The sequence below is a fragment of the Brachycentrus maculatus genome, unplaced genomic scaffold (genome assembly GCF_059751285.1).
Source record: "Brachycentrus maculatus isolate JH-2025_06_01 unplaced genomic scaffold, ASM5975128v1 h1tg000258l, whole genome shotgun sequence".
NCBI classification, from domain to species: domain Eukaryota; kingdom Metazoa; phylum Arthropoda; class Insecta; order Trichoptera; family Brachycentridae; genus Brachycentrus; species Brachycentrus maculatus.
In genome coordinates, this window is record NW_028281009.1 from 1360001 (window position 1) to 1373220 (window position 13220).

Consider the following 13220-nt stretch of genomic DNA (forward strand, 5'->3'; position numbering starts at 1 on the left):
TTGTCCAGTGTAAACCACTGCCTATCCTGAGATTTTTTAATTGGGCTATCGCAAAATGCTTTATGGAAACTTTTAAAGGCTGTTCCACAATTACGAAATAGTTTTCAGTTAGTCCTAAAACCAAAAAAAGAATAATGAAAAATTTCATTATAAACTCGTATTAGTTAATTTATTTTAATTTTATATTATATTAACAGGTTACAAAACATTGTGTCTACTAAAACAGATTTATTTTGATAAAGATTAAATCTTGCAGCGCTGTGTAATATAAGTGAATAATATTTTAAAAATCTATACTTATTATTAAAATTCTTACCAAAAGTATGCATGTATCCTGGATTAAAAGTCCCCATCGCAGGAATCCTAGCTTCAACAGTAGCACTGTCAAACATCTTACCTTAAATTGAAACAAATATAAATCGAGATTTACAAAAATACTGTAAAATTTTTTTTTTTTCAAATATGTTTTATAACAAAATCTATAAAATATTTTTAACATTTTAACGGTAGAGCTTATAACAATTGAAATTGTAAAAAAGGTGTTATAAAATAAAATAGGGAATTAAAAAAAATTGTTTTTATAGCGGGGTTAATTGCTTTCACTTTTGCTATCCATAAAATTGAGTATCAAGTTCTTGAAAATAATTTTAATTTTATTTATTTATTTTAATTTAATTTAATTTAATTTGTTCAATCAAAAGATTTTTATTTATATATATAAAATGTTAAAAATCAAACACTGATTTTTAAGTCTACTAATTAGAATTTTATTGTTAAAAAAACTTAACAATAAAATACAATTTAGTATACTCAAAAATCAGTTTGATTTTAACATTTAATATATATAATACATTAAAATGATACACATCTATAAATGAAATGATTTTAATAAAATCATTTCGCTCACTTAGACGGGAAGAATAACGTTATAAAAATGAGTTTTTTTGGGCAGTGAACACGGATTTACCGATCACTAAGCATTTTGTTTATTTTTGGTAAAATAAATAAATAGTTTTTGTCTTAGGTACCATTTTCAGAATAAGGAAATCGCACGACAGTATAAGCGGGGCCTTTTGGTGTTATTGCTATTCCAACATTATACACATCTCCTGTAAATAAAATAAAAATATTAATTAGTATCCTAATTTTGTTTATAACATAATTTGTTTATAACATAATTTGTTTATAACATAATTTTAACTGACAATACAGATTGAAAACCGGTTTTAACCCTTTGCACTCGATTTCATTTTTGGTATGTGCATACTTCTTCTAACCCTTATCCGCACCCTATGATGCAGAGGGCACTGCATCGTATTGACGCAGTGCTATCTTGAACGTTACTTACATGAAGGTTTCAGAGACTAGTCCAGATATTAAATATGTAAGTGGTATTACTATGAAAGATGAGGATAGTGTTGTATTACCATATCACAAAGTCAAGAATGCTTTTAATATACAAAATGTATGTAAAATTACCATTTGCCAGGACATGTGGGTGAGAGGTATGCATCACGAGACCGATGTATTCCGCAACATTTGTTGTCTTAGTAGTTTCCAAGGTTTCCGAATCTATCCTGAAAAAAGTAACACACAAAAATTTTAAAAAGTTATTTTTTAAAATTAAAAAAAATACTTGATACAGATTTCGACACAGTTTCCATTTATTTGAAACAATCTTTTGTATTTGTGTTATATGCAAATATTTATTTAAGGGGTAACTCGCCAACTGAATGATTCAGTGTGCGGTCGGCTGCGCGAGAAACCGGTCGATTCTCTGGGTGCGATGGAATATTATATATATATATATATATATATATATATATATATATATATATATATATATATATATATATATATATATATATATTTTATTTATTTTTTTATTATTTTTTTTTTTTTATTTATTTTTTTTTTCTTAAGTTGCGATTAATCGTTTATTGGGGTTGAAGATATTAAAAAAAAACAAGTGTAACATCTGTTTTTCAAAAAAATAGGTTATGGGGTCGAATCACCGATCCCAGGATCAAAAGTCCGCTACAATATCAAGGAACCACAAACGACTCGATATATTTTACCTTCTGGGCTTTTAAAACTTATAATATTCGCGTTTCGTATGAATAATACTACAAAACAAATATTACCTGTGAATTCTAGTACTTTCATTAAATGCATATAGTTCGTCTCCGAATGGGTATACGGATATCATTGTGTTATCAGACAGGCCCTCTCCTGGGTTAAAGAAAACTGAAAGTCTAAGATATTATAAATATTTATTTAAAACTGTTTTTTAAGGGTATTTTTAATATTATTATAAAATAGAATAAGGCAAACCTCTCGAATATGCTGCGACAAGGATCTGGAACGGCATCAGTCCCAAATTCACTGACGACAATTCTTTGTGCTTTATGATTTCTTTTAAAGGTTTCGCTTTGAATAAATCTACATTGGTAGGTTACTTCGCCGTTTCGAATGTTAAAACTGTAAAAATGATTAGGCTACATAGAATTTATTGTAATAAAACATTTATGTACGTTTTTGTTTAAGTATGCAAATTGATTAATGATGTTTCTTTTAAAAGGCGCAAAGCATTTAAGATGCTGGTCTGCAGGTAGGATAGTAAAGATAGGGAAGGTAAATGTGAAAAATACGTCACAAACACCCAGACCAACTGAAGATAAATCTTTCTTGAATTTATTTTGTAATTGGCGGGAATTGAATCCGCGACGCCAGTTTCGCAGTCTAGGGTCTACCCAACTACGCCACGGCGCCTGCCGATATTGATGAATGTTAAAAATATTTTATAAAATACCAATACGTAAATAAATTAAATATGCTACTCATTGCAAGAAGTTAGAAGTCGTATAAAGATGGCGCAAAGTACATTAAAAAATTAAGCTTTTATTCTCAAAAAGTAACCTGGGCGACTGAGAATACAAATGGTCTGTTGATGTATGCCTTCTCTATTCTCCTTATTTAAAAAAAAAAAAACAAAAATTAGGCAAAATTTCAAATTGTTTCAACGGAGGTAAGTGGTTCAAAATGTTTTTTTTTTTCAAAAAACAAGTCGGTAGTAATATCATAATTTGTGAATAATTCGAAATAAGGGATATTTTTAATTGTTATTTTATTTTATTTTATCTGTATTTTTTACAGATTCTGCAGATCATCAAATTTGGGACCAAAAAACAAATTTTATATTTTCATGGGTTAAACTAGATTTCCATGGAAATAATTTGAAATTATGATGATTACCTGCGCAACAGAGCTAAACCATCAAACATGTGTCCGAATTCCATTTCCCCGACCTTGTAGGAACCAGGACCATTTCTTAGAAGAGTTCCATTAACCCATGTTGGTATTTGACCTGTGATAACATATGTTTGTACATAAGTTTATTAGTTTAGTACATTTTGCCCTTCTGTAAAATTGTATTGTTGTCAAATATCATATTTTGTCATATGAGTTTCAATTTGTATGATACTCGCATCCATGTATTATTAAACCATACCCGCCCCCTATGTGGAGCATATGGAGTCCACAAACTGTCTCCAAGCTTTTCTATCGGCTAAAAGCTACCTTGCATCCTCCCAAGTCAGGTCCGCGTCCGAAAGTTCAGATGAGAACTGCAGACGAATTGTCAGCAGTGGTCGTCCTGGGGGTATCTAAATAGTATATAATAATATTCTAAAGAAATGTGGTAATACTAACCTGTTTGAATACCCTTTAATGGCTGCAAAATTTCTTTTTCACAAGTACGAGAACTGTAGCCAAAAAGATCTTTATTTGGATACAATAATTTGGTCTCATTTTCCTCCTCCATGTTCTGCAAAGTCAATTGATAAACATTCTTTACACTGCAGAGCATTGTAGAGAATAACACACAGAGGCGCCAATATCTATAGTGACCACGAACTTCTCAAAGCCACTGCCAAGCCAAAAAAAGCCTGGTCAACATTGAAAAGTTCAAGGAGACAATGTCCCTGGCTTCACTATGATATGCCCGGCAGAGAGGGTCTCGAACAGCAACATTCCGACGATCATAATCCTATCGAAAGCACATGGCATTCAAACAGCTAAAGTTACGTCAGCTCAAAGGGTTCTCGGTATGAAGCTGAAATCGACCCAAATAATAAACATTTTGTTTTTGTGTGCCAAAATCACTACATTTTAAGCTTTAGAGTTTATAAAATAAAAAATAAGAATTTTACTAAAGAAAATTATTCATATCAGATTATTCACCGTAAAGAGATTGTTAATCCAATTGGAAACAGACCGATTTTGAAATGGACGGAAAAGGAAGTTTTCAAGAACTAACACTATTTAGGCAAGAGTTTCATTATAATAATAATTTTTCAGGAACCAGCAAAGTTGCTAGTAGTAAAAACTCTTGTTTTTAAAAAATAAAAAAATAAAAAAATATATTCCCACACGACCGTAGTAACCAGGTCCAATAGGGTTAAGAGAAAAACGCGTCATCTTAAATATAAAGTATACATACATATCGCTCACTCCTTTCAACAACGTCATGTATAAAAAAACATGATTTTTCAGGAGATAATTTTTAAAGTTTAAGAATATAGTGAAATGTATTAAAAATAGATATAAAGCCATTTATTGAACTTTTACTGTGCAAAAGATCTTTAAAGGTAAAACCTGAAAGTTTTTTCTCAATTTGAAAAATATTTAGGATATTTAAAAAAAAACAATTAAACAATACCTTTTCTTCAAAATGCAAAAACAACACTTTCTGTCCTGTAGCGGGTAAATATAAGGTTAAAAATATGCCGCTTTTCCTGGGATATGGTACATTTTCTGGGCATTCCGAAAACACGCACAACTCTAAATTGACGATTTTTGAAATATGACCTTGTTGAAAGGAGTGAGCGATATGTATAATTGTGACACGTGTTATTCGTCATATTCAAACGATAAGGTTTTTGGCGGGCAGGTTAATAGGAATTCTACTTTACGTAACTCAATTATTTCTGTTGACAGTCAAAGATAAAAAATGTGTTTTTTTATCCTTTGTTCATATTAATTATATGACCTTTTTATCTATCGAATATATCTACCTCTTATATAATAGAATTACCTAATAACTTGTGAGAATTCACAATGATAACTTAATATTTTATTATTTTTAATATTATTTCTTTGATATTTAATATAGTAAAATTTTTTATGCAGTGGAAAATTAATAAATAAAAAAAAAATGGATAGATTTTATGACAAAGTGACTGCCGAATCAATTAATGAAACTTTTATTACTACTTAGTTAGGTAGGGTAGGTACTGGTTGCGTTTTTATGTCACGCGGGTAAGTTAGGATAGGCACTGCTTTTCTGCGTATATGGAATGCACGCCCCTGAGTACATACAATACAAAGGATCAATACTGGGAATGGCATATTGCATTTGATGATCTCACTGATAAAAAAATATTGATTTTTCAACGTGTCCGGTGACGTAAGTGTTATTTGAATATATTATAAATGAATTCATTTATATCTCGTTGGCTGTTTTTCTTATTTTTACAAACATTCTGTATTGATATTTTTAAGATTATTCTCATTACCCTATTTTGAATGAATATTTTTATATGAAGAAAGTTTAGAGTTTTTGTAAATTATTTTTATGTTATTTATAAATTTTTTTGGTATATAATATCATGATAAAAGGCAGTGTTCCGCGCCGTGTGCCGCGGAAAAAGTCACTTACAGATAAACGAGCAAGAAGAATTTATGGAGCTAAAAACTGATCGGACATTAAAACAGAAAATTTCCGAAACAGAGCTACCACATTTTTGGCTGCATATAAAAAAATTATATCCACTGCTTTCAAAGCGTGCTATTGCAATTCTTTTACCATATTATTTTTTGACATCTCATCAAAGATGAAGAAGAATATGGAAGTCTGGGCATTTACGGGGCTTACGACCGTCATAGGCTGGTTTAAGTGATCACTTTACACACGTGTAACATTCACCAATTCCACCCATTATTGACAACCACATTACTCAAATTCTTAAAAGTTCTATATATATGAACCAATTTAGAAATCTTGTTCGTGAATCACTAGAACTTCACTAGAGACATCTATTGGTGAGATGTAAAGAAGCTTTTTACTAAGCAGAAACTCTTATATTAGTATGTGAGATCCGAATCCTGGATTATAATCACACACATGAGAAACGCCAGAAAATACCATTTTCATTTTTATTATTGAGCTTATAATTTGACCAGATAATTTATTTACAACATTTTGAGTGTGTCCAAATACTTGTTCACAAAATCTGGATTATCTCCAATTACAGGAGTTATTTTCATATTATTTTTTGACATCTCATCAAATATGAAGAAGAATATGGAAGTCTGGGTATTTACGGGCATTCTTTTACCAGTTACCCTGACTTATTTGTGCGAATTGGGATTTTTTACTCTAACCGCTATTAAACAAACAAAAAAATTACGCTTGGGACGTTCAACGAAGAGATGAGAGCAGCTTATCAACAATTGCTCCAAATTTTGATCGTCTGTGATCAGTTAAGCAGGCTTAGATTTTGGATTAAACATAACGTGTAATATATATTTTCGCATTAAATTAATTTTAATAATGAATCCAAATTAAATAAACTTTGTTTTTATCTTTGGTGAACCTGTAAAATTTCTTGATTTGGCATATGTAACTGAACAAAAAAGTTTGCGGAACACTGATATAAGGTATCAATCGAATAATGTTCGTTAAATGTTTCACCAGCTAACTATAAAAAATGATTTTAACGATTGTGTTAATGAAATTTCATCATTCTTATATCAAGTCGTGTACGTTTGTTTTTGTATTTTATATGCATTTCTGAAACTTCAAGTGATATATTAAATGTCAATTTAATTTTTCGCTTTATTATCCTCGTGTGTTAAAATTATAATTTCCACTCAGTCAATGTTTATTTTTTATTTTATTTTCCACTATGGTCACCCTATAAACGTATACAATCTTATCTGGCGGCTAGTTTAAAAGAAATACTGTTTTTTTAAAGATTTAATATATTTACAAAGCCGAATTTGAATTTGAACTGACGTGTGCTATGAGCACAATAAAACGTAATAAGTACTTACTTATAGAACTAATCTAAAACAATTAAATTATCACACATGGGTACTATCATTGCCCTACGCATTCTAATATTATCCGTAATGTTTTTTTTAAACATCACCATACATAAATACATATTATTTTTAATTTATATTTAATTTAATTTATTACAGTTACAGGAGTTTTTTTAAATTTTATTCATTTTCTAGACATTTCTACTTTACAATCTTAAAATTAATTACGCAGTTCTCTCCAGTAGAGACTGAGCTCTTGTGCTTGGAGAGGGACTTGCATTTAATATTTATTGTTTATGTTTGTGTGATATAATTTATTTTTATAATATTTTTTGTGTTTTTTCTTCTTGGATTAAGACGTATAATATGTTTAATATTAAAAAAAAATCAACATTTTTATTTATTAATTTTTTTTATATTTATCTGTGCAAGGTTATAGAAGTGATTGGTTGCCAAATATTTAAATTTCTGTTAGAATTGTTTGGTATTGCATTGCACATATTCAAAAATTAATATAAACGTCCTTTTAAACTACTTTTTTATACAATTAAAATAATGGCGTTTTACATTCATTACTATAGGTACTCGTTACCTACTTTGTAAAAATATTATTCATAAGTAAAGTGAAAGGACAGTTCCATTGTAGACGAAATACAATATTATGAGATTATCTGCAGTCATAGATCATTACTTGTCTCCGTGATCTGTAATCCCACTGGACCGGTCGGTATAGGTTCAGGGGTCGCAACCTCTTGGACCAAAAGAGTAGCTAAACGGTTTGGAATTTTTTTATTTTCAATAAATTAATTAATTTTTTTTAATGTTTGAAGGAACCTACAAGTATTTTCTAAGTAACAGATTTTTAATCAGTGATACTTTTATTGCGCAGATTTATACATCTATCAACGATGTACAAATCATGTGGTTTGAAACTACATATTGTGTTTTTTCAAAGCTTCTTTTCTTTTAATTTTTAACAAGAGAAAGGTTTTATGAGGGGTCATATGTGCTTAAACGGCACCATCCCTCCTCACCCAACCAAACTTAAAATGAATGTGCACAGAATTATTTTAAAAAAGTAAATCTCTGTATAAACTGTCATTTTGAGAAAGAAAGAGCCGCACAAATAGCTTAAAGAGCCAAACGGGGTTCGCCACCTGCACGTTGCCGATCCCTGGTATAGGTTTATCGGACTTCGAAAAAAAATATGAAAAAACCTACACTGTTAATGTACTAACAAATAAGGTAAACTAATGATATAATCTAATACAAAGTCCATCTTTAATATTTTGCACGAGAAACTTATTTTTGTTTCGCAGTAATTTAAAAATGACTACCAATTTCAGTGAATGCTACGTCATTTTCTTTATATAACACATCGGAAAATAAAACTAGTTTTAAATAACGGGACGGCCAGTATTCCAATAAACCATAATGGTGTGCGTGTATAAAGCCATAAAGGAATATTTGGTAATGAATTAGCAGATTCTAAAGCTAAAGAAGCAACTTTAAAACATACAACACCGGAATGTAACCGATTGCCCCTTAGTTTTGCTAGGAAATTGATACAAGAGAAAATAATTAATAGTATAGTTTATACGTTTGGAATAGTCAATATAATAGGCTCTTCAATCGAGGAAAATATCGAATTTAACATACTTAACAAGGATTTTATTATAATATTCGCTTATCGAAACAAAGAATATTAGAATGTTGAAAACATATTGCATCAGTACGCAGTTTTCGCGAGCAATATTAAAAAATATATCGGAATTTGACTTTTTTGGAATATGCAGAAAGTGACCAACTAAGAAAACGTAAAATGTTCAGGAGGGCCATTTAGTCACTTTTGCTTGGCAAGAAAATAAACATTAATGCAGTTAGTCATTTTTAAAAAGTCAATATTTTAATTATACTTCCAAGTTTAAAATAGCTTTGGGATTTTTTCAGGGCGATATTAAGCTAGTAAGATATCAAATGGTCAATAATGACGTCTTAGTAAAAAAAATGCACTTGGTCACTTTCTCCTGTATGACTACGTATGTATATTGAAAAAATATTTTATGATTTTTTTAACACCCTACCTTTAAATAACTCCTTTCTTTTCAAAACCATATACAATATTTATTTTGAAGAAAAACTTATTTTTTCAATACAAAAACGGTAATTTAAGCGAAAATTCAATTACGCCAAATGTTACCAGGGCTCAGTGAAAATTAAGTTGCGATTTATCGTATATTGGGCTTTTAGTGCGTAAAAGATACATACCTAAACCCCGCGTGGTCACAGGGTCGCAAGTTTTGAGATAGTGTTTTTTGTTTTATTTTGTTTTTAAAAAAAGATAAATATTTGTGTTTTTTTTATTATTCACACAAATACTTCAATTTCATATTATTTCTGTGAGCTAAGTGGCTCATTATAAGAAATAGGTATCAAATTGTGGTAGAGTGGGTTCGAACCAAAAAACTCACTTAAGAGTCTGCGACCCTAACCACGGTACCACAACCCGACAACCCGTCTTGGGGTCGAGACAAATACACAAGTAAATACACCATACTTGAGGTCACCACGAATTGTTTGTTTTTTTTTGCCAATAAAATAAAAATAGTTTCCTTTTATATCTCCCTTATTTCTTTATAGATTTCAAAAAGTATAGTACCGGAGTCTTGTGATGGTTTATTTGAATTTATTTTCTAATAACAATATAAATTATGCAATAGCAGCATAGTATATTTTTAACCCTTATCCGCACCCTGATGGTGCACAGTGCACTGCATCATATAACCGCAGCGTCATTTTAATCGTTAACACACGAAGGAAAGGTGATCAGCCCTCCGCTCCATGCACCAGTCCGGGGTAATATTGAATAAATAAAAAATTTAAAAATCACTTTTTTACACTTCGGAAGCAGAGAAAAAAGTTAAATTACCTAAATATTACGCATCCTCAAGAAGTCCCATTATTTATTTGTAAATATCTTGATTTTTAAACAAAAAACTTCTTGAATCTTTTTCGCAGAACGGTACTTTGTGACACATTTTATAAAACTATAAAATAAAATTAAAACTTTGATTTAAACTTCGTTTATTTTTTATGCTTTTCTTCAACCGGTTTTAACTAAGTTTTAGTTTTATATTATAAGGTTTAAGCATAAGCTTTTAATAAATAATATCAAACATTTTCTTAATTAAATAAAAAACTATCAAGTAAATGTGTCAATTCGTAAAATATCAAAATCTATCGAAGTAAATTTGGCAAACTTTTAATGATTAACACAGAGTAACGAATTAAGTTAAATTAAGAAGAAAGAAAATGGAGGATGCACGAAGAAAAGATAAATAATAAAAATAATAAATAAAATGCAAAAAGTACACTCACCGAGTGACGCCACGAAAATTCACACGTACGGTATATGTGATGTAAACTGAGATAATGAAATATTTTAGGTATTATTTTCCCTATTTAAACAAGTAGATATGTAAATATATAAACATAGTTAGTGAATATATGAAGCAGTCAATTTCAAAAACCCCCAAATGAAAACAAATAACATATTACAAAAAAATAAATACATATATATATATATATATATATATATATATATATATATATATATATATATATATATATATATATATACTCGTATATATAGGATAATGAACTTTCTTTTTGATTCTCTTTGTATTTGTAAAAAACAATTATAATATTTTAACCATATTTTTTGATTTTGTAAAATTTTCTTAGAAATATATATATATATAATATATATATATATATATATATATATATATATATATATATATATATATATATATATATATATATATATATATAATATATGTATATATTTATATATTTATATATTTATATATATATATATATATATATATATATACATATATATATATATATATATATATATATATATATATATATATATATATATATATATATATATATATATATATATATATATATATATACATATATATGCACAGTAAAAAGTTGAATAAGTGGCTTGATATTTATATTTAATACATTGTGTTATATTTTTTAACTTTAAAAACGTTCTCCTGAAAAATCAGGTTTGATTTATGACGTTCTTGAAAGGAGTGAGCGAAATGTCAGTCTAGGAAGTTATTTGAGCAATTTCTCTTTGCATGGTCCAAAATCTTTTTTGTATTATTTTATCATAGATGACCCACTTTTCTTCTCCAGTAATCACTGGTTTCTCAAATGGGTCAATTTAATTGCGTTTAAGAAGCATATCTCAAAGGTTAATGCGTTTTGTCTAATCTCGTTTTATGAGGTACCCATATATCAATTATTGTTTGTTTATCAAGATGTTTTAGGTGATTTCAAATGCATGTTTGCGATGCGTTTAGATTCCTTTCTATTTCCCGTGTTGAATTATGGCAATCGGTATCAATTATGGCCTTTATTTGGTCATCGTGGACTTTAACCGGACGTCCAGAGCGCTTCTCTATTTTTAATGAAAAATCACCCGAACAAAATTTAATGAACCATTTCAGACACTGTCATTCTTTTAAGGCTTCACCTTTACGAAAAAAAATCAAACTGTCACGAAAAAACTCGCTTTGGTTCTACTTTTTTTGGCACAAACACAGTATTTAGCAGATTAAGGCAAACTTTATTTTGAATGTTTTATAAAGGACCAAATAATAAATATCAATGTTTTTATATGTGCGAAGATGTGCATAAAAGTACATGTAAAAACCTGTATCTTTCTACAGTATCCGAAGTTACAGATAAAAAAGTATTTTTTTTGTCAATTTTGTATAAAAAACATTTGATATGCAATTAATTATTGTTGCTTTTTGTGAAATATCCTCCAAGAATACACATTTTAAAATGACATATTTTTAAAAATAAATAAAATACATGACTGAACAAAGAAGAAATTTGTACATTATTGTATTTTGCCATTTTTTATTGCTTACTTTATTACTACTTATTGTACATTCGTTTTGGGCGATTTTGATATTGAAAAATGTATATTATGAAACTATCAATAATGTTGATAAGATATAACTCATCCTAAGAACTCACCTGTACTCATCGGTTTACATAAGCATGTACAAAAAGTAGATAATAATAATAATGATGAGTTAGCAGATAACAATCAGTTATCCCCAACCGTCACATGCTAGGTCGAGCCTTTGAGCCAGTATTAATCAGTTCTTTGGGCTTCTATTGGAATAACCTGAATGGGTCTTCATGAGGAATGAGAACATAGTATAAAATTGAATCCGTATTCTTCTATTATTATTATGCCGGCCACTTATAAAAAAGGTAAATGAAATAATATGAATATCGATTATATTTTTTATTCATTCTTGTCATGCATTTATCTTCTCATATTTATTTTATCATCTTTTGAAAATAGGCTCAGCTTAGCATTTGGAGTGTGAGCTTCCATAATAATCTATGATAAATGGACATTTGGAAATAAAAAACGAAAATATTCTACAAACCTCCAAAAAAAATTGTTTGCTTTTCTTTTTGTGACGCTCGGAATTTAATCATGTATGCTGCTGCTATAGAGACTGCGAGGTTTTGTGATTGGTAAATTATAATATTATATATAAATAAGATTTTTGATACAAAGGTTAATGCGCAGCTATCTTTGGATCGTTCCAAAGTGTAGGATTTTTTCTAGATCAGGTGTATGTATGCTTGTATTGACTAACAAAAAAGTTTATTCTTACTAGCGTTTACGATATTTTACAAGGGTAATTTAAAATACCATTAATTATTTACAATATTTTCAATTGCAATCGTTAGAGTAAATTTAAATTTATTTAAATTATTATTATCATAAATAGTAAATTATTCTACTACCTCAATAATGCAAAAAATATTTACATCGCTTTTTCAAGTAAATAAACATAAATCAAGATGGTGACTAACATAACAAAGATGGATTCCTGAAAATCTAGATTTAAGTTACCAATGACCTATTTCAGAGAACTATTTAAAGAAATTACTATCCGTTTTTACATATTTGACCTAGTAATAAAAATTCAATACAAAAAAGTATACTAGACCAGGTTACATCCAGTTAAAATTAATTTTTGCTAATTTCCTAGAGA

At 28.9% G+C, this 13220-nt stretch overlaps 1 protein-coding gene across 2 annotated transcripts in view; it reads right to left on the reverse strand.

The window, feature by feature from the left end:
- LOC148305972 (carotenoid isomerooxygenase-like) overlaps positions 1 to 10535 on the reverse strand; it is a 14379-nt gene extending 3844 nt beyond the window's left edge. The window contains exons 1-9 of one of the 2 annotated variants that reach the window (XM_088265888.1): positions 10486 to 10535; positions 3712 to 3826; positions 3256 to 3367; positions 2335 to 2481; positions 2145 to 2255; positions 1480 to 1577; positions 1029 to 1109; positions 317 to 397; positions 1 to 114 (exon numbers count right to left, since the gene is read on the reverse strand). The exon at positions 1 to 114 is cut by the window's left edge and continues 8 nt beyond it. In XM_088265888.1, the coding sequence (XP_088122014.1) occupies positions 1 to 114; positions 317 to 397; positions 1029 to 1109; positions 1480 to 1577; positions 2145 to 2255; positions 2335 to 2481; positions 3256 to 3367; positions 3712 to 3823 (856 nt within the window). In that variant the 5' untranslated portion in view covers positions 3824 to 3826; positions 10486 to 10535. Of the gene's footprint in view, positions 115 to 316; positions 398 to 1028; positions 1110 to 1479; positions 1578 to 2144; positions 2256 to 2334; positions 2482 to 3255; positions 3368 to 3711; positions 3827 to 10485 lie in introns of those variants that run through there. The other variant, XM_088265889.1, reaches the window with a different exon arrangement.
- Between the last annotated feature and the right edge of the window lie 2685 nt (positions 10536 to 13220).